At 40.2% G+C, this 27,099-nt stretch overlaps 1 protein-coding gene across 3 annotated transcripts in view; it reads right to left on the bottom strand.

Annotated features, from left to right (window-relative positions):
* Positions 1 to 884: 884 nt before the first annotated feature.
* Positions 885 to 27,099, bottom strand: part of trim25 (tripartite motif containing 25) — a 65,836-nt gene continuing 39,621 nt past the window's right edge. The window contains exons 5-12 of one of the 3 annotated variants that reach the window (XM_039739253.1): positions 25,305 to 25,358; positions 17,939 to 17,977; positions 15,109 to 15,150; positions 10,564 to 10,617; positions 10,419 to 10,469; positions 8,688 to 8,738; positions 7,171 to 7,218; positions 885 to 6,145 (exon numbers count right to left, since the gene is read on the bottom strand). In XM_039739253.1, the coding sequence (XP_039595187.1) occupies positions 5,613 to 6,145; positions 7,171 to 7,218; positions 8,688 to 8,738; positions 10,419 to 10,469; positions 10,564 to 10,617; positions 15,109 to 15,150; positions 17,939 to 17,977; positions 25,305 to 25,358 (872 nt within the window). In that variant the 3' untranslated portion in view covers positions 885 to 5,612. The remainder of the gene's footprint in view (positions 6,146 to 7,170; positions 7,219 to 8,687; positions 8,739 to 10,418; positions 10,470 to 10,563; positions 10,618 to 15,108; positions 15,151 to 17,938; positions 17,978 to 25,304; positions 25,359 to 27,099) is intronic. The other 2 variants (XM_039739254.1, XM_039739255.1) reach the window with 2 other exon arrangements.

The following is a 27,099-nucleotide window of genomic DNA, read 5'->3' as shown; positions in this document are numbered from 1 at the left end:
TGCAACATCACTGGAGTGCACAAAAGCACAAGGTGTGCAATACTCAGAGACATGGCCAAGGTAAGAAAGGCTAAGAGACGACCACCACTGAACAAGACACACAAGCTGAAACGTCAAGACTGGGCCAAGAAATATCTCAAGACTGATTTTTCTAAGGTTTTATAATAATAATTTATTACATTTATATAGCGCTTTTCAAGGCACTCAAAGCGCTTTACATACAAGGGGGGATCTCCTCAACCACCACCAGTGTGCAGCATTCACCTAGATGATGCGACGGCAGCCATAGTGCGCCAGAACGCCCACCACACACCAGCTTACTGGTGGAGAGGAGACAGAGTGATGAAGCCAATCAGTGTATGGGGATGATTAGGAGGCCATGACGGTCAGAGGCCAATGGGCAAATCTGGCCAGGATGCCGGGGTAACACCCCTACTCTTTCCGAAAGACATCCTGGGATTTTTAATGACCACAGAGAGTCAGGACCTCGGTTTAACGTCTCATCCGAAAGACGGTGCTTTTTTACAGTATAGCGTCCCCATCACTATACTGGGGCATTAGGACCCACACAGACCACAGGGTGAGCACCCCCTGCTGGCCTCACTAACACCTCTTCCAGTAGCAACCTAGTTTTTCCCAGAAGGTCTCCCATTCAGGTACTGACCAGGCTCAACCCTGCTTAGCTTCCGTGGGCAACCAGTCTAGGGCTACAGGGTGATATGGCTGCTGGCTGATGGGCTGATGAAATGAGAGTGAGTCTTGATGGGCCTGTGGCTGGATTGGTAAAGGGCAGAGAGCTCCAGTCCGACTCAGACGCCAACAAGGTGTAGGTGGAGTACTGGTTTGGGCTGGTATCATCAAAGATGAGCTTGTGGGGCCTTTTCGGGTTGAGGATGGAGTCAAGCTCAACTCCCAGTCCTACTGCCAGTTTCTGGAAGACACCTTCTTCAAGCAGTGGTACAGGAAGAAGTCTGCATCCTTCAAGAAAAACATGATTTTCATGCAGGACAATGCTCCATCACACGCGTCCAAGTACTCCACAGCGTGGCTGGCAAGAAAGGGTATAAAAGAAGAAAAACTAATGACATGGCCTCCTTGTTCACCTGATCTGAACCCCATTGAGAACCTGTGGTCCATCATCAAATGTGAGATTTACAAGGAGGGAAAACAGTGCACCTCTCTGAACAGTGTCTGGGAGGCTGTGGTTGCTGCTGCACGCAATGTTGATGGTGAACAGATCAAAACACTGACAGAATCCATGGATGGCAGGCTTTTGAGTGTCCTTGCAAAGAAAGGTGGCTATATTGGTCACTGATTTGTTTTTGTTTTGTTTTTAAATGTCAGAAATGTATATCTGTGAATGTGGAGATGTTATATTGGTTTCGCTGGTAAAAATAAATAATTGAAATGGGTATATATTTGTTTTTTGTTAAGTTGCCTAATAATTATGCACAGTAATAGTCACCTGCACACACAGATATCCCCCTAAAATAGCTAAAACTAAAAACAAACTAAAACCTACTTCCAAAAATATTCAGCTTTGATATTAATGAGTTTTTTGGGTTCATTGAGAACATGGTTGTTGTTCAATAATAAAATTATTCCTCAAAAATACAACTTGCCTAATAATTCTGCACTCCCTTATGGCTAAAGAGATTCTGTATCAACAAAATCTATGAATATCATCATATGTGAAAACTGCCATACAAACTGGCGTTTGTAAAACCCGAAACTGATGTGCAAACATTCTAACATACGCACATATCCATAGCAAGTGTGGAAACCTTTCGTCATACGCGGGCACTGGTAGCTTCCAGCTCACTGTATTTTTTCTATCCCAAAGACTTAATCATGATGATGCGAGATTTAAATGAAAGCAGTATAAAAATAAAATTTACATTCAGCTAACATGAGTGAGAACCTTGTAATTTAAAGACATAGCTGACAACCAAAATAAGAATGCATCAATACACTGAGCAGCAAAAGTCCAAAACAAGTTACACTGAATTTGATGTGGATTATAAAGAAATACTCGCCGTGTCATTATTTCAAATATCAGTCAAGATGAGGCATCATCTCATAGTCCAGCATCATATAATATATATTGTGGTCGAGCGCCATAATGACAGGGCAAGAAACAGAAGAATGGTCAGGACACCAACAGAGTCTTGCCATTTAATGCTGGAGACTTCAAAGTAACAACAAGCCTTTAGGGCTTAGAATACAACTCATCTGGGCGAAATCGCAAAAAGGAAAATTAAGTAGGCATTATTCGCCATCAAAATCTGAGCTCTATCTAGCAATCTGCCCAGTTTCAAAAGACAACTCTTTCTGTGCGGTCGGGCCTCCTTTCTCACGGCGGACCAGAAGGGGCAACACTACCATTCTCACTGTGTGGTTTCTCAGTGATGTGGGGTGAAAATGAGAAAAGGAGTGGAAGTGGCAGCACCCCCTTACGTCCTAGTGGAACCCGTGAGGAGAACCGCAGAGCTGAACGTGTGATTATATATAAACACACACAGACACAGAGAGAGAGAAATCCACAATAGGAGAAAATTAATCATGTACAGTACATTAAAACAGTCATTTATTCCTGAGCTTTCAACACCTATCATGTGTCATCATCAGAGGAAAACGATTAGACATACAGGAACCAAGATGATACATAGCAAATGAGGAAGGGAGCCGGGGGGTTAGGTTGCGATGTTCTTGTATACCTGTTGCGAGTACAAGAACACTGCAACGCGGTTAGAAGAAAGGACCCACAGTCTCTGATATATGCATATACCAAGTCAACCAGGCATACATGGTTCATTTTCTGCCTTTGTGGATTTCTATCTAAAAATATGCAAACCATATCAAAGACCTTCACTTACATATATATCTACAAATCTAGTCATAGGTGAATGAAATGGGAGTATCCATGCAACAAACATGAAGCAAGGACTTACAAACCAGTGTCTGGGGAAATGTGGCAGCTAACTGCATCATTCTTTTCACCCGCAGACCAGATGACGAAGTCTGCTGACTTCACTTCTACGATGGCTCAGAAAGTCCCACACCTCTTCATGGGATATCTAAACAGCATTAAGTGCTGAAAGTCGGCATCCAATTTAGATCCAGAGAGAGAGAGAGATCGACAAAGGAATGCCTACGAAGAGGCACCACTGTATGAGCAATGTTCACTACTCCCTTTTTTTGGTTTATTAGACTATTTTTCTCCTTTTCATTCTTTGCCATATTAAATGTGATACCAGCTGGTTCCTCATCCTTTACCATCTCCTTTTGCTTCTCCCCAATTTTTGAAGAGTAAAAGGCCATTGTTGCAATTGTTCTACTAAAGGAATCTGCCAACCACACAGGTGGCTCAATGGTATCGCTGCTGCTTTGCAGTAAGGAGATCATGAGATCGTGTCCAGGGCTCTCCCTGAGTAATAAGAAAAGCCCTATATAAAGAATTATTATTAATGGCACATACAGAGAGAGCAAGTTATCAGGGTTCAATTATGATCAGTGGCTATCAAGAGCAATCCATCTGGACCTCTGCCAACAGCTGTGTCACAACCTTCAAGCTCCACAACACACAATCGGCTGTTCCAGTGGAGGTCCAAGTTATCTCTGTGTATGGGTGCTTTCAGAGAAAATTTGCAGACAGACCGGCACTATCTCAAAGTATTGCTGGTTAAAAATCTCTGCGGTCTTGAAAACGATCATTCATGTTTTCAGTTCATCAGTTTACCCTACAATGAAAGAACCCAATGTCCAAATAAGAGGAGATCTGTGCAGAATACACGGTCGTTCTCAAACGTAACCAGTGCAACAGATTGCCCCCAAATTGCTATAAGAGGGCACTTAATAAATGTGTGAATGGGTTTTACTTGCCATTTTAACCAGGTGAATTGTGGGCAAGTTCTTGCAGTTTATATGGCATTATATCTTACTATACAAGGATATTTGAAAGCATTCCTTGAGTGGAGTCAACATGCTCACATATGTGCGTACAAAATTCAGATTTGTGATTTACAAAAAAGAGAAAAAGATTTAGAAATATTTGTGTATTGATATCTTAAAAATCATTCACAGAAACTTTAATGAAATAGTATGTTCAAATATAGGACGTTTCCTAAATGTAGCACGGCTCTCTGTCATATTAGTGCAAAATAAAAGTCCTGAGGAGGAGAAAATAAAAAAATAAAAGACATTCCATTAAAATCCATTCTTTCTTGTTCATTTGATGCCCACCCTCTCAACGCTTTTACATCTCCCAATGTGGTCAGAACTTTGCAATGAAATATTTGAAATTGTTGTCGCAATACAAAAATGACACATACCGTCTCACTCAAAGGGTACCCTCCAATTCTCATGCTCCCACCCAATCCTAGTAATTTTAAGTAATATCATGGTGATATCAAGTCAACCATGATGCCCACTCCTGCTACACGCCACAAATGGTAAAGACCTTAAGACAACTGCTGGAACAGAAACATTGCAGACCTCCTGGCCTCAAATTATCTTTAAGAAGGAGACTGACAAGTCACACCAGACAAAAGGGAATTTTCTTTATCAAATTTTAGATCCTTTTCCCTCAACATTCAAATCTAAAAACACAAACCCTGTTTATTTTTGATTGTCTTTCGTATCTGACCCCATAGAATTTGGTTCCTGCATTTGATCTGCATCTACACTTGACCAGTCAAGGCATTTTGCTTTATAGCTTCTGAAATAGAGTATTGCAATGCCTTTTGTAAGATGAAACAAAACTACAAACATAACTCATATAATAAAATTAGGAAAATCTTGTACAGCATGTCACTCAGCAGCAACACGCTGTATCAGTGCATGCTCCCCAACCTGACCATGTAACTCAGCCCACAATACCAGGACTGAATTACAAGGCATGTTTCCCAACCTGCTTGGCTATTGAAAACAATGTCTACCACCATACTTTACAGGTCAAATAAAGCTAACAGGAAAACATTGTTAAGTGTTTGGAAATATATAAGAAGGCCTCATACAATAGGGTCCAAAAGCTTGTGATCTAGAAGCCATCCTCCACTACTCATTAAGACTTCCCATCTTCATGAACATCTCCAAACAGGCACCAAATCCAAAGCTTATTTAGGATGCCATACATTCTACTGAAGGTTGTTATACACTAACATGGCAGTGATGTCCAGCACCTTACCTGCTTTTTTTTCTTTAATTCTAAACCTGCCTGTGAAATGGATACAAAAAAAAGTGATTTCCAAAGATTTCATCAGCTGAACATCGTAGCAACTAAACAACGGATACTTTTGATTTCTACCTGCCCTACACAAACCTTGGAAACCTAACCTGATGTAGGTCTTTCCATTTACTGTCATAGTACATAAATAAAACTTTGACACACCCACACGATTTTGCCCCTGATTTATCAACATCTCAGTTAAGTAAAAGAAGATTGGTGTAAATTTCTAATTACCAAAAAAAAAAAAACCCCACTTCATTTCTTATCCTCCCCATCTTAATAAATTGTACTGTATTATTATTTCTTCTCGACTGGTAATGTTATTGCCCTGTGCCATAATTTGGCTTCTCACTCGTTGTGTGGCATACCAAGTGAGAACTTGATCTCAGGCAGCCAATTTACACAAAGTTATCTTACTGCCATTAGAAAAGAGCCAGAAAGCGGGGTAGATGGACTCCTGAAACTGGCAATTAAATTTGTGGATGGGGGTGGCTCGGTCTGCAATGTTATAGAATGTCACAGAGCTCTCTTCACAATCTAGGAAAACCCCAACACGGGATGGACTGATAGAGGGCAGGACAACCTCCTGGTTGTTATGCCAAGCAGAAACCCTCACGTTAAACCACTCAACACACCAGGATTCCTTATTCCTGCCCAACTTGCTTGATGCGCCCTTACGGTCTATGCTGTTGTATGCAATGCCAATAGCACAGAAATTGCTGCAGCTCAATTTCACCTCCCAGTAATGGCGTCCCTGCGAGAATCCTTTTGTGCACAGAATCTGAGAGCAAACGGAAAATCTTGCGGGACTTTCAGGGTAGGCCAGCTGATCATCAGATATTGAAGCTGTGGTGCAGTTTTCTGAAAGGCTGATCCTCCGATGTGCGGTTTTAAAATCCAGTGTAAGAGTAGAAGAATCTGATAAAATAAATAAATAAATGAATGAATGACAGAATCTTCACATTAAATATCCATCCACTCATTTTCTAAACCCGATTTGGAACATGCGACACAAAGTCAAACCAGTGGTACCAAAGGATTCCCCAAAGAGACACAGTACAGAAGGAGTCCAGTCTTTATCTCAGGTCTCTGGATAGCGTCCATGTCTCACAACCATATAGCAAGACAGGAAGCACCAGGACTCTAAAGACTTGGACCTTCGTCCTTTTGCATAGATATCTGGAGCACCACACAACCCTTTCCAGCGACCTCATGACCCCACCCAAGTGCTCTCCCAATGGGTCTACTGACTTCACAGGAAGAGTCACCAGAGATATGAATGTCAGTGCCCAGGTAAGTAAATCTCTCGACACGTGCCCAAGAGGTCATTAAAGGCCTGGATCTTGGTTTTTATCCAGGACACTTGCAAGCCCAGACACTCCTCGCTCAGTCTCTCTCTCGAGCCCTGATCAGAGCCTCCATTGACTCCATGAACATCACAGCATCATCGCCAACCTGACATTACTCTTTTAACCCTTAAATTGCCACATACTTGGGGGTTAATGCACCCTTGGATACCAAATACTTTTCTGGAAACGTCACAATTCATCAACAAAAAGTGAAATTTTAATGGAACACATTTTATTAATGCAAACAGCATTACAATTACTACAACACTGATCACTTTACAAAGCTGCCAATGAATTGCAAAAACCGTAAAAAAACTACTGCAACAATCTATTATATGTACAAGGTGCAACTGACCCCCATTTATGAAATTCAGTAAATCTGCACGCAAACACAGAGGCCAACGCTGATACCTTCAGGCCAGTCTAGTGCAGCGGCCGAATCCCAGGGACAGTGCGGCTGCAGTGGGCGCCAGTGGACATGAGCGGCACGGACCGATTAGCTCCGGCGTGCTTGTAAATTGCATTGCGAACTGACTATAGCAGGTTCCCAGCGGTTTAAGTGTTAACATGACATTAATGAAAAGCTAAACTTACACTGAAGGAGCTCATGTCTTGTTGTGGGTGGGCATCCTTTTGGTAGTTCTTTGCACATAAAAGAGAAGAGAAAGAACAACATTACATATTTGAAATCTCATCTACTTTACTTAAATTCTTCATGTCTTGACATTTACAGGTTTCATTTTTCATTTGTAAATGTACAGGGCAGACAGCCAGAGTTGGCAAAAATCAGGACCATATGCCATTATTTAATTTTTTACAAAGTTAACTGGTATATACCAATTCTTTCCAGTTCCTGGTCTCATTGGTGAGGTGCAGTGGAGCTAGGAATCGCAGAGGTGTTTACATAGTTCTGTCTCATGCCACTTCCAAAGTTATACCTTCATTTTGTTCCAAGAAAATGACCAACGCTGACCTGCACAGTAGTACATTCTAAAATGCCTCAAAATGGTGTTGGTCAGCCAGTTGGCCTAAGACTACATCCAGTCCACACTATTACATTTTCACTTAAAACTGCATTCGTAAACATAAAGGATCTCCATCCACACTTGTACTCTCACATCATTTACAAAAGTATTTTCTTCGACACTAAAACCACCAGAAATGCAAATGATGTACACCTACACTGGGCATGTGTGCATCACGGAAAAAATCCTTGAAGGGAGAGTAACACTGCCTGCCACAGCACATACCACAGAACTGCAGTGACCGGTAAATTATTTGCCTTTTGCACATGGATGCAGCAGTCAAACTGTACAAAACACAATTTAGATGCACACATAAACACCACCACAGACACCAAGAAAAGCGGGAATCAGCAGGCACCGGCTGGGGTTGAGCAGAATAAAAAGGAGCGGGACAACTCAGCGGCAAGTCGTCTTTAGAGAGTGAAACAGAGAGAGCGATCTCTGGGTGGACAGGTAGTGGAGTGAGAGGAAGGAAAGTGCAGCATCGGCCGGGCTGACCACTAAACAAACAGCCAGACAGAGAGCGGTGTAATGGTTCCAGAAGGTTGCTGTGGAGTAGAAGAGAGAGCGAGAGACAGCCAGAATGTAAGGGGTGGGATGAGCAAGACGAAGTGGCGTCCATGGAATGACATGGTGCCCTGGGAGCTGCAGCAATTGGTGGCAGTGCAGTTCAGGTTTGCATGGATAAACAGGATGTGGTCAACTTTTCCTGATGGGGACGGAAAGAATGGCAAAAAGAAGAGAACATAAAAGGATTTTACTTCTCCACTGTTTGGGCGTTTAAAGCACTTATTTTCTAATTATTTATACTCACACAGGGCACCAAGTTTTATGGATTTATTTATTTGAACCATATATTTATTTATGGACATCTGAATATGCACCGTTTGCACACTTGAGCAGTTTTGCTTGTCTATTTTAAATAAAAACTGCTGTTCTGACCATAAAGTCTCCCTTGTCTGCTCACTAGCTGAAGTCCATCCTTGTTTCATGGCTATATCAATGCTTCTGATGAAGAAAGATGCTGATGGCTTCTTGTCCATGGTGACACAACATATAAATTAAGAAAAAAGGCCACTGCTTTACCTGAACTCGGGGCACACACTGGCTCTTTCGGGGGCTGTTTCTTAGCAGATGCTAAAAAGAAAAAAAAAAAAAAACAGAAAAAGAGAAGTCAATTGTGTAAATTGCAATCTACACTCATTTGTCACTTTATTAGGTACACCTGTTCAACTGCTTGTTAGCACAAATATCTAATCAGCCAATCACAAGGAAGCAACTCGATGCATTTCGGCCTGTAGACATTGATGAGACAACCTGCTGAAGTTCAAACTGACCATCAGAATGGGAAAGAAAGGGGACTGAAGTGACTTTGAATGAGGCCTGGTCGTTGGTGCCAGACGAGCTGGTCCGAGTATTTCAGAAACTGCTAATCTACTGAGAATTTTACACACAGCCATCTCTAGGGTTTACAGAGAATGGTCCTAAAAAGGGAAAATATCCAGTGAATGGCAGTTCTCTTGTTGATGCCAGAGGTCAGAAGAGAATTACCAGACTGATTCAAGCTGATCAAAAGGCAAAACTAACTCAAATGACCACTCTTTACAACCAAGGTGTGCAGAAAAACAACTCTGAAAACACAACACGTCGGACTCTGAAGCAGATGGACTACAGCGTGCCACTCCTGTTAGCCAAGAACAGGCAACTGAGGCTAAAATTCACACTGGTTCACTAAATACTAGACAAAAGACTGGAAAAATTTAGCCTGATCCAAGAGTCAAAAACATGAAAGCATGGAATCATCCCACCTTGTATCAACGGTTCAGGCTGATGGTGGTGGTGTAATAGTGTGGGGGATATTTTCTTAGCACACTTTGGGCCTCCTAGTACCAGCTGAGCATCATTTAAAATGCCACAGCCTACATGAGTATTGCTGTTGACCATGTCCATCCGGTTAGGACCACAGTGTAGCCATCTTCTGAGTGCTACTTCCAGCAGGATAACGCGCCATGTCACAAACCTCAGATCATCTCAAACTGGTTTATTGAACATGACAATGAGTTCACTGGACTTAAAATGGACACCAGAGTCACCAGACCTCAATCCAACAGAGCATCTTTGGGATGTGGTGGAACGGGAGATTTGCATCATGGATGTGCAGCTGACAAATCTGTAGCAACTGCGCGATGCCGTCACATCAATATGGACCACAATCCCTTAGGAGTGTTTCCAGCACCTTGTTTAATCAACACCATGAAGAATTACGGCAGCTCTGAAGGCAAAAGGGGGTCCAAACCAGCACTAGCAAGGTGTGCCTAATAAAGTGGCTGGTTAGTGTACATATAAGCATTGTATTCTGCATATTACACTTCAAAATTCACTACCAAAAAGCTAACCTCTACATGATGAATTAAACTTTACACTCATTCTATACAATTGTAATGATAATAATTCTTTCCACTTCCCCAGGTGGAGCATTTTAAGAGCAAAGGAGAAGCCACTGAAAAGGGGATTGAGAACGTCTCAAAAATATACCCAAGATAAGCCAACTCTAAAAACTAGAAATGGGCACTAAAAATCCACCAACTTTCAAGACCGCAGTTCTTTTAAGAGGAATGAATCCTTTAAACCACTGAAATCTGAAAATAAAAAATAATCCAACATGGATGATGCAATAATTCTTACCACTTGCCCATACCAATCACACTCTCAGCAACTTTGCAAATTGATAATCTGTGAAATTCCAAATCAGTCTTAACGTAAACCAAAATTTTAGCAACAAGACAAGGAACAAGACAAACAATTACTGAAACCCACCACTTTTTTTGGCTTCTTTTGGTTCAGCCGGTTTCTGATCTGGATTTTTTCCTGCAACAGGAAGAACAGAAAAGAACAGCAGAACCTGTAAGCAGTGATTTGACTATATGTCCAGGAAAAAAATACAAATGTAACAGTTGCTTACTTTGTTTCTGTTTAGTTTGCGCTGGTTTCTTATGAGCATCAGGGTGAGTCTTCCCTATTATTAGGAACAGAAAAAAAAAAAAAAATGGAAGAAACATTAAAAAGGAGCATAAGGGTGTGTCCTGGGACACAAAGCCTACTGCCACTACAAATATAGTCAAAGTATGTGAACCCCTAGGAATTCTCTATTTATGTCTAATTCCCATATAAAACATGGTTGTATCTTCATGTCAGTCACGATAATGAACAAACAGTCTCCTATAACTAAAAGATACACAGAATTCTTGACCATATTGAATAAATCATTCAAACTGTGAAACTGAAGGTTGGAAAAAGTGAACCCTAAGGTAATGGCTTTTTAAAAAGCTCATTGCAGTCAGAATTTTGCACACCTGGGGCCTTATGTATAAACGGTGCGTACACATAGAAATGTTGCGTAAGAACGTTTACACGTTCAAATCGTGATGTAAACTTGGAGCAAAGCCACGCACACTTCCACGGTACCTCATACCCTGTTGTACGCAAGTTCTTCACTCGGTTTTGCAGACTGGCGGCACCCAGCGTCAAAGCAATGCTACTGTTCCTGTGTGGTTACCCTTTCTTTCTTAGATGCACATTCCTAATGGAGCTTTATAAATACACTGAAACTAACTGCAAATTGTTTATTAGTTTAATGCATCTGATTGTAATTAACCTGTAACAATATAATGGTCCAGGGAATAGCCATAGTATTCCATACACCATAACTGCTTTAGCGTTGTTACTCTCACTGCACCTTCTTTCAGCTGCTCCCGTTAGGGGTTGCCACAGCGGATCATCTTTTTCCAGATTACTCTCACTGCACCACTGAGTATTTATATCACTGTATCTGAGTGGGGAATCACAGCAGCAGCTGATCGGAAAGAGAATTATCAGGATACAGCATCAAGCGCATGCTGCCTCAGCCACGGCAAAACGCTTCAGAGTCTTTCCTGTATGGACCTCGCAGTTCAGAAACAGTTTCATCCCACGAACTTTAAACACAGTCAATCAATCCATCAAGTGCTCCTTGTAGAACCGTTTGTACTTATAAGTACAATCACCTCACTGTAAACTTGCACTTCAGTTATAATATTGCACAACCTGTGCCACTTTATAAAGCTTGTATTTACAAATGATGACAATATCATTTTTTAAGGTGAAATGCAGCAAAATATGTTGATTATATTATACAGATAAAACTAATTTAAATCTGTATTGTTAATTAAACGTGTGAGGACACGGTGCCACAGCGCTAGCTAGTTCACAGATTGATTGCTGTATGCTGGAAGGATAGACAGAATAATTAAACATGTACTATGAAGATATTTCAATGTTCCTCAAAAGTTTTGAAGAATCGTCGTTGTAAGCTTACAGATGGCTTAATATCTATTACAGAGCTGATTATGTGGCGATTGGGTATTTGGAGAAAGAAAAGTAAGGACAGGAATTAGAGGTTAGTTTGAATGACACAGTACCGCCAGCGTGTTCCCATGTTTAATAACATGCTTTCATTCCTATCATCATGAAAAAGATATCACGTATACATCTCAGTATTTTAATTATTCAAACAGCTGTAATATCACGAATGTAATGCATTCTGTGTCCTGTCGGAGGAAGAGAAAGCCAGTTTAAGAACCACATTGCGATTCACACACAGAGCAAAGAAGATCAAATACAAAGCATTTAACGTGTTACTTTAGTTACGATGGGATTTGAGAAGTTCGTAAATTAATCGATTTTAAGATGAAGTTTATGATGTTCTACTTTAATGACAAAATAAACTACGTGATGAAAGTGGAAATTTCGGGATTAAAGTTGTGTTCCTATTTTTTTTTTCTCTGTACCCTAATAAGCTTTCATACGACACTCAGACGTTGGGCTACGACTCATCTTTTCACGGCGACTTGGATATGTGACAACTTTTTTTATTTCGGGTACCGTGTGACTTTGTGGACTTGAGCTTTCGAGTTTCTCCGACACTCTGTTACTCGATCAACTTCCTTTTGTTGATTATACCACTGTTTAAACGAACAAATAGTACTTTTTCCCTGCCTCCACTTGGTATTCGCTGAAAATTCTTATATTTTCCCCCGTGCTTTTCCCGTTGTCTTTTCACAGAAGGCTGAGCTTAAGGGCTATTTAAATTGATTTGCATATTCAAAGAGGCGTAATTCTGGGAAGAGTTGGGGCGGGACAGAAGGTGCGTGCACGAGCGTTACTTTTCGCGCTGACCGGGATTTATGTAGCGGCAGAACGTGGATTGGGGGAGAGGGTTGGGGGAGAGATCCTGCCCCAAGTGGAGGAGTTCAAGTATCTCGGGGTCTTGTTCACGAGTGAGGAAAGAATGGAGCAAGAGATCGACAGGCGGATCGGTGCGGCATCCGCAGTGATGCGGGCTCTGCATCGGTCTGTCGTGGTGAAAAAGGAGCTGAGCCGTAAGGCAAAGCTCTCAATTTACCAGTCGATCTACACTCCTACCCTCACCTATGGTCATGAGCTATGGGTAGTGACCGAAGAACGAGATCGCGAATACAAGCGGCTGAAATGAGTTTCCTCCGCAGGGTGTCTGGGCTTTCCCTTAAAGATAGGGTGAGAAGCTCAGTCATCCGGGAGGGGCTCAGAGTAGAGCCGCTGCTCCTCCGAAACGAGAGGAATCAGATGAGGTGGCTCGGGCATCTGATCAGGATGCCTCCTGGACGCCTCCCTGGTGAGGTGTTCCGGGCATGTCCAACCGGGAGGAGGCCCCGGGGAAGACCCAGGACACGCTGGATGGACTATGTCTCCCGGCTGGCCTGGGAACGCCTTGAGATTCTCCCGGAAGAGCTGGAAGAAGTGGCTGGGGAGAGGGAAGTCTGGGCCTCTCTGCTTAAGCTGCTGCCCCCGCAACCCGACCTCGGATAAGCGGAAGAGGATGGATGGATGAATGGAAGAACATGGATGTTGGAGTACGCACAGATTCCCATCTAGATTTTTCTGTGCGTAAGCACATTTCGGCTTTTGTGCTTGCGTCCTGTTATAGTGCGAATTTTACGCACGGCATTATGCATGAGGCCCCTGGAGTCCATTTAATGAAACAAGTTCAGAGGTGTGGCCTAGAATTACTTTGATTGATAAACACTACGAAGTTTGAGTTTGAGCTTTTGACAAGAAACATATCCAGATGGGAATCATGCCTCGTACAAAAGAGCTGTCTGAAGAGCTACGATCACGAACTGTTAATTTGCATAAGGCTGGAAAGGGTTACAAAGTCATCTCAAAGATTTTAGATATTCATCAGCCTACTGTTAGGCAAGTTGTCTATAAATGGAGACAATTTGTTATTGTGGATACTCTGCCTAGAAGTGGGCGACCTGCAAAGTCAGCAGTGAGGTAAAGAAGAACCCTAGAGTGACAGCAAAGGACTTGAAGCCATTGGAACTGGCTAACGTTTCTGTTCATGAGTCAACTATACGCAAAACATTGAACAAGAAAGGAGTCCATGGCAGGACACCAAGAAGGAAGCCACTGCTATCAAAAAAGAACATTGCTGAACGACTGAAGTTTGTGAAAGAGCACCTAGACACTCCACAATGGTACTGGGAAAATGTTTTGTGGAGTGATGAAATCAAAATTGAACTATTTGGGAGGAACAAGCAGAACTTCATTTGGCATAAAAAGGGCACTGCATATCAACATCAAAACATCATTCCTACAGTAAAGTATGGTGGAGGGAAAGTCATGATTTGGGCCTGCGTTGCTGCATCAGGGCCTGGACAGCTTGCCATCACTGAGGGGAAAATGAATTCACAAGTTTATCAACAAATTCTCCAGAATAATGTGAGGGTGTCCGTCCGTCAACTTAACCTCAGAAGAGGCTGGGTGATGCAACAGGACAAGAACCCCAAACACTGCAGCAAATCCACAGCACAATGGCTTCAGAAGGACAAACTGAGCCTTTTGGAGTGGCCCAGTTAGAGCCCAGATCTCAATCCCATTGAGATGCTGTGGAATGACTTGAACAGAGCCACACAAGACAACCAAAGAATATGGATGAGTTAAGGCAGTTCTGCAGGGAAGAATGGGTTAAAATCCCCCCCCACCCCGATGTGCAGGTCTGATCTGCAGTTATAGGAAGCACCTGGTTGAGGTCATTGCTGCCAAAGGAAGGTCAACCAGTTATTAAATTACAAGGTTCACTTTTTCCACTACCACTGTGAACGTTGAATGCGTTTGTAAAATAGACATGAAAGAGTAGAATTTTTGTGTCATTGGCTTAAGCTCATTGTGTACATCAGTATCTGTGACTCAGATGAAGATCAGATCACTTTTTATGACCAATTCATGCAGTAAACCAGATAATTCCAAAGGGTTCACATACTTTTTACTTTGACTGTATATAACTTGAATAAATCCCTGACCAAGGTGTTTGTACTTTATCTAGTTCTTACACATTGGTCATCTTTTCTAATAAGAAACCACAGATCATCTACAGTCACCTGAACACAAGTCTGTTAATCTAATACATTTAAGAAGCCAAGAATTTTACCTGGTGACACAAGTGGCTGTGGTGGAAAAGACAGTATGGGTCCTGTCAAAGACAGAAAGAGGAAACTATATGGTCTATTTTTAAAAGTCCTAGGGGTGAAAAAAGGCTTTCAAAATTCAAGGTCTTTGATTTCCAAAATGCATTCTTATGGTCCTGAAGGGTTGAAATGTTACATATTCTATACACCAAATAATGGAAACATGAGTCAAGTACTTGAAGAAAATGATATTGTAAGTAGCACTTAAAGAGAATTTAGAAGGGGCATCTCTTAGCAGGGTTATCTCCTCCAACAGAGTTCCTTCAATTCCCAGCCTGGGTAACTAACTGGCTCAACTGTGTTGAGTTGGCACACGTCTGTGTCGGTGGAGCTTTGATCAGAATGCTCAGTTTTTACTTCCACACTCCAAACACGAGTGGCATTTCTAAAATGGCTAGTTATGTGTGGGTGTACACAATTTTTGGTCTGTTCTGTGTGTTCTTGATGCTGCTCGGATTGCCTTTAATTTGAATTATGCAGATCTGGTAACAAATGGATGGATATTTAGTCTAAACGGATTTATTGGGCATTTTTAAACAGACCAAAACGGATAATGAAAGAACTTATTCAAGCAAAACTCAAGTAAACTAAATTTCTCCACAGATTGACCATCAAGTGAGACGCCCATTCTTTAGAAATTAACAAAAGAAATTATTAGCTCCTTAATAAGCAGAAAACAAAGTGCAGTAGAACCCCAATTATTCACACCCTCAATTACTGATGTTCTGCATTACCCAAGGCAAACTCGTAAGTGCAATACATTACTTTTTATTACTTATTAATAAAACAAAATCAAAAACTATTTTCTATTAGTTTTAGAGATCATAGTCTTCATTTCAGGTCTATAAAAATGAAATTCATAACAGTCCCAGAGGGACAGTGAGGACCAAAAGAAGGCATTTAAAAATGAGCAAGACAAAAGAGTAATCTGAAGACAGACAGAAGTTGAAATACTGAAGAAACCAAAACCAAAGTAGTACACAAAATTATATGATGTATCCAAACATGTTAGCCACAATGGGGAAAAAAAAAGAATACAGTAATCCCTCCTCGATCGCGGGGGTTGCGTTCCAGACCCCCCCGCGATAGGTGAAAATCCGCGAAGTAGAAACCATATGTTTGTGTGGTTATTTTTATATATTTTAAGCCCTTATAAACTCTCCCACCCTGTTAACATTATTAGAGCCCTCTAGACATGAAATAACACCCTTTAGTCAAACGTTTAAACTGTGCTCCATGACAAGACAGAGATGACCGTTCTTTCTCACAATTAAAAGAAAGCAAACATATCTTATCTTCAAACGAGCGTCGTCATAAAGGAGCGCGTCAGGAGCAGAGAATGTCAGAGAGAGCGCTGGTAAAGAAAAGCAAACAATCAAAAAATCAATACATGCTTTTAAGTATATACAGAAGCACCGCGATAAAGCGGCATTTTGTAGAGGAGCGTCCGTGTCCTCTGTGCAAACAGCCCCTCTGCTCACACCCCCTCCGTCAGGCAGAGAGAGCGAGAAAGATAGAGAGAAGCAAACAAGCACAGCGCGGGAAACATATCTTATAGCATTGAGGAGTTTTAGTTAATATGCAATACATGCTCTGATTGGGTAGCTTCTAAGCCATCCGCCAATAGCGTCCCTTGTATGAAATCAACTGGGCAATCAAACTGAGGAAGCATGTAACCTAAATTAAAAGACCCATTGTCCAGAAAGCGAACCAGCGAAAAATCTGTGATATATGTTTAGATGTGCTTACATTTAAAATCCGCGATAGAGTGAAACCGCGAAAGTCAAAGCGCGATATAGCGAGGGATTACTGTATTCAGAAAAGTAATAAATGAATAAGAATTGTTGTCAAAATGCATGTTAAGAGTTGTGAAAATACTTATTACGTGCAGCAAGCCAAATGTATCATGACCTTTAGAATGATGTATTATTGTTATCCAAGGATCTGAATCGTTCATTGTACTTTGGGGTATTGTTATGCGACTACCAGTTCATTTCCTGTTTGCTTCTTTTTAGTCTTTTCTGTTTAGTGCTTTTTTTATACGTTTATTGTAGTTTATCGTCATAATTATGTAAAACTGAAATATGTTCCTACACAGAAGTATGCGTTCTGTGGGTGGATCCCAAGAGGAGGGGCCACCTGTCAATCTCCACTAAGGAACTGCCCCCCAGTCCGACAAAGGATGGTGGGAGTTGTATTACCTTACTGCTGGATTTTCTGAATTTCTGATTACTTTTCTTCAGTCTTAGGTTACCCATTATTGGACTGTGCTATTTGGGACTTAATCCAGCTGAATTACGTTTTGACACCACTTTTCATTCTGTGAAGCCTTTGTGCACAACCCAAGGTTTACGGTTACCCTCCTCTTGTGGGGCTCTTGAGCAATTTAGAGACATGCAAGGTTATTCTGAGGCCAATAAAGCTTTTATGCCTGAGGCAGACCATGCTAGTAGGGATTGGCCCAACAGGGGAAGGATTATTCCCAGACGTCAGTGAAGGCCTGGCCAGGCCAGTGAAGCCTTTGTGGGGTTTTATAGAAGTCTTTCACCTTTTAATAATTAATAACAGGTATATAATGAATTGAATCAAGTTGTAAATCATTTTGGAAGAATACATTACCCTATTAGAATTATCTGAGCACTTTTGATTTCAGCAGTTAGAGTAAGGCAGAATTCATTACGAAAGTTCAAAATGCAATACAAAAGTTGGAGAAAAAAAGATGAATGGAATCACATAGTAGTTCATTTGATATACAAGTGAGCAGATAAACTCAGTCAAATTACAGTGACTCACCAAAGCTTAATGGAGGCTGAAAGACGATGGGGAGTTGCACTAAATAAAAATGAAAATAACACCTTAAAGATAGATAATGCACCCTCCTTCACTGGGTGACATACAAGTCACTTAAAGTCCGTGTTTTAATTCAGCTTTGCAATGCCACAGGATGCTGCTCACTCCTGCTGCCAAGCCTATGATGCCACTCAACATTCACGCCGCATTGGTTTTAAGAATCACCGTCTACATAATGAACCCTTTAGCAGCACTCAGATTAAATTCTGAAAATGCAGAACACTCCTGACTTAGGCCAAATATTAACTCTGTTGTTTTTTCTGTCTTTAGATTTTTGCTTTGCTCAAGTCACCAGCCAGGTCTCACTTCAGTGTGGAAGGTCTGAGCCAGTTTATACGTATTTCAGTAATCACCCATACTTCTATAATCCCTTTTTCCCCCAAAACAAGCCAAGTTGGGCAGCATGCACAGGGGTGTGGAAATCTAAATTTTTTTCTACTTATCCACGGACAAGTAAACTTAGAAAATCCACTTGTCCGCCAGTTAAATTCACTTGCCCATAAACAAATAACAAAAGTGAAAAATAGTTTTTTTTTTCTGATCTCTTTTGATACCAAAACTGCCTTCCATTTTAAAACTGAAAAAAGTTCTTTCAAGGAGTAGTATTTTGCCACCTTGCTTTAGAACATTATATAAAAGATTGCCTTATTTTAACTCACTAATAAACAATGCCTTCATTATTGATACACTAGTTCCGTTTCATTTTTAAAGTTACATAACAGAACACTGTCCTGATTCATTTTCTGCCATGTTCTTCAGCTTTTGTCTTGCGACATCTTCTCCCCTAAGAATTTCTTTTCTCTCAGACAGCATGGGCTGAATGCTGTTCATTTCTGCTTGAGCTGAACTGCATGGTTCCGGGACTGATTTACCAAAGAAGTAAATACAGGGAGTGCAGAATTATTAGGCAAGTTGTATTTTTGAGGATTAATTTTAATATGGAACAAACACAGTGCTATCAGTCAATCCAAAATGTTAATAAACCTGAAACCTGAATGTTTCACAACGGAAATGTGAGTGTGAACATCATCAGGGGAATACATATGTGCGCACAATTATTAGGCAACTATTAGTGTGCAGATTTATTATGCAACTAAAGGAAAAATGAAAATTTTCCCATCTCACTTGTTTATTTTCATCTGTTATAGTGAGAATAATAAACAAACACCTCAAAATTTACAAATAAACATCTCTGACATTTCAAAAAATCAATCAATCAATCAATGACCAATATAGCCACCCTTCTTTCCAATAACAGTCATAAGCCTTTCCATTCATGGAGTCTGTCAGTTTCTTGATCTGTTGACGATCAGCTTTTTGTGGAGCAGTGACTACAGCCTCCCAGACACTCTTCAGAGAGGTGTATTGTTTTTCTCCCCCGTAAATCTAGCGTTTAAGAAGTGCCCACAAGTTCTCGATAGGGTTTAGGTCAGATGAGGAAGGGGGGCCATGTCATTATTCCTTCATCTTTAAGGCCTTTACTGGCTGGCCACGCAGTGGAGAACTTCGATGCAAGTGATGGAGCATTGGCCTGCATAAAAATCATGGTCTTTTTCCTGTATCACTGTTTGAAGAAAGTGTCTTCGAAAAACTGGCAGTAGGTTTGGGAGTTGATTTTGAGTTCATCTTATGCAAAAAGGTCCAACTAGCTCATCTTTAAAAATACCAGCTCATACCAGTACCCCACCTCCACGTTGGAGTGGAGCTCTGTGCCCATTACTGATCCACAGGTCCATCCATCTGGTCCATCAAGAGTCACTCTCATCTCATCGGTCCATAAAACCTTTGAAAAAAATCTGTCTTCAGATATTTCTTGGCCCAGTTTTGACGTTTCAACTTATGTTTCTTGTTCAGTGGTGGTTGGGTTTCAGCCCTCCTTACCTTGGCCATGTCTTTGAGCACTGAACACCTTGTACTTCTGGGCACTCCAGGTAGGTTGCAGCTCTGGAATATGAAAGTACTGGAGGATAATGGGTTCCTGGTAGCTTCACGTTTGATTCTTCTCAAATCTTTGGCAGCTAATTTGCGTCTTTTGTTCTCAACACGTTTGATTTGCAACAAAATGTTTGATGGTTCTGTGATCACACACCAATATCTTAGCAATTCCAAAAGTGCTGCATCCCTCTGAAAGACTTTTTACAATTTTTGACTTTTCAGAGTCAGTTAAATCTCTTTTTTGGCCCATTTTGCCTGAGGAAAACTAGCTGCCTAATAATTCTGCACACCTTGATATAGGGTGTTGATCTCCCTAGGCCACACCCTCCCTGATTACACAAATACACATCACCTTACGTGCTTATATCCAATAAGCATTCAAGTTAATACAGCTTGGAGTTGGAATATACGCATTAAAAATGATGATATGGTCAAAATACTCACTTGCCTAATAATTGTGCACACAGTGTATTACTGATGTTGTCGGGAAAAAATAATCGCGTCTAAGTGAAGATTTTTATAGATATTTCATAACGTTTGGAAACCGTTAGAATGTTTTCTTCTTTATTTTTAATAAACTGACAGCGCGAAACCAACTTGTTTTATATGAAAAAGTTTCTAATCAAAAACGATCTACAGACAGATCATCAAAATTGATGTTGTCACGCAATAAATTTCTTAACTCCTCCGTATATCACAACCTACGCGAAATTGCAAATTTCAGGAAAGATTAACTGCCGAACAAGCTTTGTTATGTGGTGAAAACATTTGCATTGTAAGTAAAATGACCTCATTTTTACGTAAAAACAATTCATTTTATCTATACTAATAAAAGGCAAAGCCCTCACTCACTCACTCACTCACTCACTGACTCATCACTAATTCTCCAACTTCCCGTGTGGGTGGAAGGCTGAAATTTGGCAGGTTGATTCCTTACAGCTTCCTTACAAAAGTTGGACAGGTTTTATATCGAAATTCTACGCGTAATGGTCATAACTGGAAGCAGTTTTTCTCCATTTACTGTAATGGAGATGAGCTTCAACGCCGTGGGGGGGAGTTTCGTGTGACATCATCACGCCTCCCACGTAATCACGCAGTACATAGAAAACCAGGAAGACCTCAAAAAAGCGCTCAAGAAAACATGCATTATATAATTGAGAAGGCAGCGAAACAATAAGAAGCGAGTTCTGCTACTTCGGAAACAAAGCACGATGTAAACCTACACTTTAAATTAAGTTCATAGACAGGCTGCCGCTGGCGTTTGTAATTTAGTGCCTGCCCATATAAGGCCATCCGTCAGCGGCAATCCAATAGCAAACTGCCACGGGTAAATATTCACGGGTGAAGGACTGTGCTTATGGAGAGGAAGATGAGATGGTCAGGGTGGTGTTTGACACAAACTCAGCGAAACTGCCAGAGAAAGTTTTAAGTGCCAGGACTAAGGTAACATTAAATAAAGCTATGGACATAGCACGAGATGGCACCAGCACAGCTGGGAACCTTCGATGCAAGTACACCGAGTGGCTCACGTGAACTGATGCAGTGCACAGATAAAAGCAACAGTTCCAAAGAGCTGAACAAAACCGAATTACACAATTGAAAAGGCAGCAAAAAATATGAAGCGTCTGATAAGCATATTCATAAATGCAGCTACTGTGGAAACAAAGCACACGGTGGAAAAAGTGAATGTCCCGCTAAAGGAAGACAGCGTAAAAAAAAACCCGTGCATGCAGTTTGTCACATCACAGATAAAAAGGAAGACGAGCTGTTTATTGATGCAGTAAGGAACTAATCGATGAATGAAACCTCTTATCTTTACAACGATTGACAAACACGGAATGTAACTTGAACACATCACATCGTACAAATACGAGCCTGATTGAAAGAAATAATGATAATCAAATCCTTGATGACAGCAACATTCAATAACACTCACAAAACAATTACTGTATATTGACAATCATGTTACGTTATTTTTAAAATGTTCCCTTTTCTTTTTCATAACTTCTACTTCTCCACTGCGATACACGGGTATATATATAAATGTATATCTATAGCCCGATCTACAATATATACTTTAGCATAGACAAGCGGTGGCGCAATTGTAGAGTCTTAAGCCTCTAACGCCGACATTGAGGTTCGATTCGAGAGGGATGTACTGACTATGTACGCTACTCCCAATTCATTTTACCTTCCCATCTCCTTGGTTTGGGACGTATGAAAAAATATTAGGTTAACGCAGAATCATGTTACGTTATTTTTAAAATTTTCCCTTTCTTAGCACAAGCACAGTTGAGAAGCTTCGATGCATGTACTCCATAACGCGTTAAAAAATAACGCATTTAATCACACTTTCAATTCCAAGCAAGCGGGAACTTTTGTCAATGCATGATTTCCTGGTACATCCATTACACTGATGCACACATCACAGCTACAAAAATGTTAGAGTCGGAATAAAGCGCGTTCCTACGACTGATCATTTCGACTTCCGAGCGAAGCCTTGATAAAAGCATGGTTTTGTGCACACTGAAAAGCAAGCAAAATTAGATGCATTACAGAAAGCGGACTTTGTGGCTCTTACTGGGGATCATTGGACTTCCGTGACCGTTAGTAATTCTAAATACATCTAATTACAAAATGTTCAATGATCACACTGTTTTAGCCTAATGTACAAAATAATTTTGGCTAATGTTACTCAGAGTTTAAAGAGTAAGCTGGTCAAATTACCTTTTATGTTTCTGACTTATTTTTTTAAGAAGAAAAACTGCACTTTATGGTGAAATTTTGGTTATTATTATTTAAAGACAATACTATTCTGAAAATGTACTTAAAGTACTTAAACTACCACTTTATTTTTAAGTCTGCCCAATTTTAACCAGGGATGATATTTTTGTTTCTGTTTTGAATTCAAATGCAGTTTAAAAGCTTTTTTCAGAAATTAAAACAGCTTCAGTTTACAATATTCATGTCCATGTCTATTATTTGATTCTGTCGCCCACTAAAACCGTTTTAAATAAAAAAAAAAAAACATTTGCGATTTGGGGTAAATTTATGTGTCGATTACATACGATTAATCAAGATTAATTCTTACACAGCCTCTAATTAATTGGATTAATTTTTTAATCGAGTCCCACCTAATATATATATGTAGATATATATATGTAGATTTGTATATATATGTGTATATACAGTATATATGTAGATATGTATATGTGTATATACAGTATGTATATATGTGTGTGTGTGTATATACAGTATGTATATATATATATATATATATATATATATATGTTTATATGTATATATATGTTTATATATGTGTCTGTGTGTGTATATATATATATATATATGCCAGCAACACTCATGACAATTACAAAACAATTACATTGTCAATCATGTTACGTTATTATTAAAATGTTTCCTTTTCTTTTTACTTCTCACTGCCAATTATTTTGCTATATATATATATATATATATATATATATATATATATATATATATATATATATATATATATATATATATATATATAAAAATAGATAGATATGACAACAACACTCATATCAATGACAAAACAATTACATTAACAATCATCTTACGTTATTTTTAAAATGTTTGCTTTTCTTTTTCATAACTTCTTTAACACACTACTTCTCCGCTGCGAAGCGCGGGTATTCTGCTAGTTAATAATATATAAAAGTTATCGATTATAATGAAAAATCAGATTACCTCGTAATGTCAGCATGAAAAAAATGACTGCATCTCCAAGCGTGTAAATAGTAGGGTAAAATACTTATGTAAGACCGTAAGAGTGTTTTCCCCCTTGAAAAAATCAGCTGTCATTTTGTAAACAATATTGAAGACCAATCTGAGACATGAAGAACATGCCTAAGTAGACTGTTATCGCACTAAGTATGTACCCAAATGTTTAAAATTTGAAAGTAGTGGTAAAAATGTACCCTGCACAGCGCACGTTAATTCTTTTTTCTCCAGAAAATTGAACTTGTCCACGGACAACTGAAACCAGAAAAACACGCTAGTCCGACGGTCAATTTACCCGTGTCGGACAAGTCGGGCGTTGGATTTCCGCACCCCTGATGCACTGGTACAGCATTGTTGCACCCACTATACGACGACCCTCTATCTGCCACAGCCAGTTGTTACATGGGCGACCCCTTGGCCTGGTCCAGCCACTTGGGTCCCCAACAATGAGGATCTTATGAGCCAGATCACCCTCGGGGAAACGCGGCACATGGCCGTAGTGCCGTAACCGACGCTCCCTTATAATGCAGGTAATGCGCCCCATTCAGGACTCCATGAGCAACACAAAAGTCAAACCAGTGGTACCCAAGGATTTTCCGGAGAGACACAATGCCAAAGGAATCCAGCCTTAGTCTTATGTCATTGGATAGCGTCCACGTCTCGCAACTATATAGCAAGACAGGAAGCACTAGGAGTCTGAAGACTTGGACCTTCGTCACACACACACCCCTTTTCAGTGACCTCATGACCCTCCATGGTCAAAACACTGGCCCAAAATAACGGGATTTTATTTTTAAAAACTACAATTTTCTATTTTCTTTAATAATTTTGCTGTATGGGTGTCCTGCCAATTTTCTAGACACAGAACAAAACACTGCTGGCTTTACAGCAAATTTACAGCGTAAGCCACAAAACAGCAATCAAGTAAAAGAAAAGCAAACAATATTCTGTTGATATTAGCAGACACACAAATATGAACTTTACTGCTCTGTTTTTTTGCAAAGATATTGTTGTATTAAAAATCTACACACACAAAAAAATTTTTTTTTTAAACCACCTTTCATCTAACACAGCAAACATTCCTTTATTAGCAGACTGCACGTTTAGGAAAGGTGCTCTTAAATGACAAGAAAACAGTTTGAACATTTCAAATATTTTGATGTGAGCAGTGACTGCAAGATTCGTTACAACTGTCTAAACAGCTATCACACTAAAGAGGCAGAAAACTGACAGACTAGGATTTAAAGATAAAGCAGCCCAGAATCCTGGAAATGCTTGCAAATTGGACACCAACAAGGACAGAATTTCAGTCTTGTTCTGTACTTTGACTTTTCTAGTTGTATGTCAAGGCGTAATGTTGAAGGAAAACAAATGTCTCTGCATAACTCCCTTTCATTCTTTGAATAATCTGGAAAAAAACTGAACCAAAATAAAGCACTCTTGGAATTTGAGGTTTAAATGCTTTTTTCTGAAACCGATGTCCTATTGCACTCTTTTGTCTTCTTGTGATCGATCACCACAGCCAACATTTACAAATGTATAGTATTGGTCTTTTCTGATGTCTCTGTGAAAGGAAGCCAATGATGTAGCAAGAACTGACATTTCCACTTACCTGGCAGGTTACCACTCGGCTCAGACACATTCAATGCAGGTGGCTCCTTGAAAGCTGAAGGAAGAGAAAGCGGACGTAAATGCTCAGTCTGACCAGCTTGTTCTCAATAGTAATGTACTACTCTCTGCACAGACAGGAGAGTACCTCACAAAAGAAATAAAACCACAGAGTTAAAAAGAAAAAAAGTATACCTTCTACTTTTGAACTGCATACCGATTATTTTGCTCAAATGAACCAGAGAAATGAACAGGACTTTAATTATAGGGCCTGCAAGTATCCTCTCTTGTACATTCTTCCCGTGTTGTACAAGTCTGCGTGAACTGGTTTACAACTTAATGATGGAGAGAAAAGGCAAGTGCGCGCCACAGAAACCGTTTCAAATAATTTTATAATCGGGGAACAGATGGACACTGCAGGACTAGAAATTATAGAATCCATTTAAAGCTTGAGAAAGGAAGGAACATCACTCTGATCCAAATCATTCTTCATATGGACAAGACAGTCAATCAAATGTGTGCAATGTCACATGTCCTGAACCCCCATGTGTGCATTTTACATAGGTTTAAAAGTGCGCCACTATAGTCTATAAAGTTTATTTCAAATGCATTAATAAGGTGACAGGAAGATACAGGACACAAACAGCAGATGATACAGACAGGTGACTTAAAAAGTGCTGATATTTGCTGAATCAATAAATGACCAGGGTGACCAAGGTCCACTATCTGCAGAAGCCATGAGCGATTAGAACAGGGGAAGATGTTATTTGGGCACAGTTCACAAAAAGCAGGCAGCAGTTGCCCATACCTGGCATGGTTCATATCAAATTCAATGAATATGTAAACATGCGAGTGTTTATAATGGCAAGGATCCATCACAAAGCTAGAAGCTGACCAATGCTGCCCCCACCCTGCTGGACTGGACTGGAATAGCAGTCAGCATTTCCCCATTGAAGAACTGAAGGACAACTGTATGTTCCAGTGGCTTCTCTCTGGCCTGGATATGTAGGTATGTATAAATGATTACACATTGTATTTTGTATTTAAGGCAACTTAAAAACACATCTCTTCTTGTACCATATTGCTTTTGTCCGATTATTTCTACCACGGTTATGAAAGTGATGGGTTGAAGGCTTGTGTATGTCCTGCATTCAAGAAAGAACACCCCCTGGGAACAAGTGTTCCCTTGTGGATACAAACATAAGTATGGCTTGTCTGAGGGACCAAAAAGACAGAAGGGCAATATAGGAAGCAACATCAGAGTTCAAGAGATGCAAGGCAATGATGTTATTTGGATGTCAGCAAAAGTAACCTGGGAATAACACCTGTCACTAAATCAAAAGCTGCCCAGGACAACTTCCAACCCCTTTACAGTTCCGATTTTCAGTAAGCTTTAGGACAGTTTATACCCAGATTTAGCTATTTTCTATTATACAGGGTGGCCCACCTCCACCTTGACGGCTGCATTACGTGGTAAAGAGAAAAAAAAATCATCCAATTTGGTACTCATATTTACACAAAATGCTGAAAGTGATCTCCTTGTGCGTCAATACACCTCAGTGCCCATTTCAGCATGTTCATGTACACTCTTTGCAACGTCATGAGATCGATTCTCGTCTCGGTGGAGGCGGGTCATTTTTTCATGAGTCACCCTATGCTTTCACTTATTTGGTATTGTTATACATTAATAAATACCACATTGATTTATATTTATAAAACTTCTTGTTTTTTTCTAGTGACTGAAGTTAAAGTGGGCAAAATGGCCACAGTATTTATCAAGGCTATTGAGGTTGCTCCAC

Source organism: Polypterus senegalus, chromosome 17 (genome assembly GCF_016835505.1).
Source record: "Polypterus senegalus isolate Bchr_013 chromosome 17, ASM1683550v1, whole genome shotgun sequence".
Classification (NCBI taxonomy): Eukaryota; Metazoa; Chordata; class Cladistia; order Polypteriformes; family Polypteridae; genus Polypterus; species Polypterus senegalus.
The sequence above is the reverse complement of the archived record's forward strand: the minus strand, read 5'-3'. Positions and strand labels throughout refer to the sequence as shown.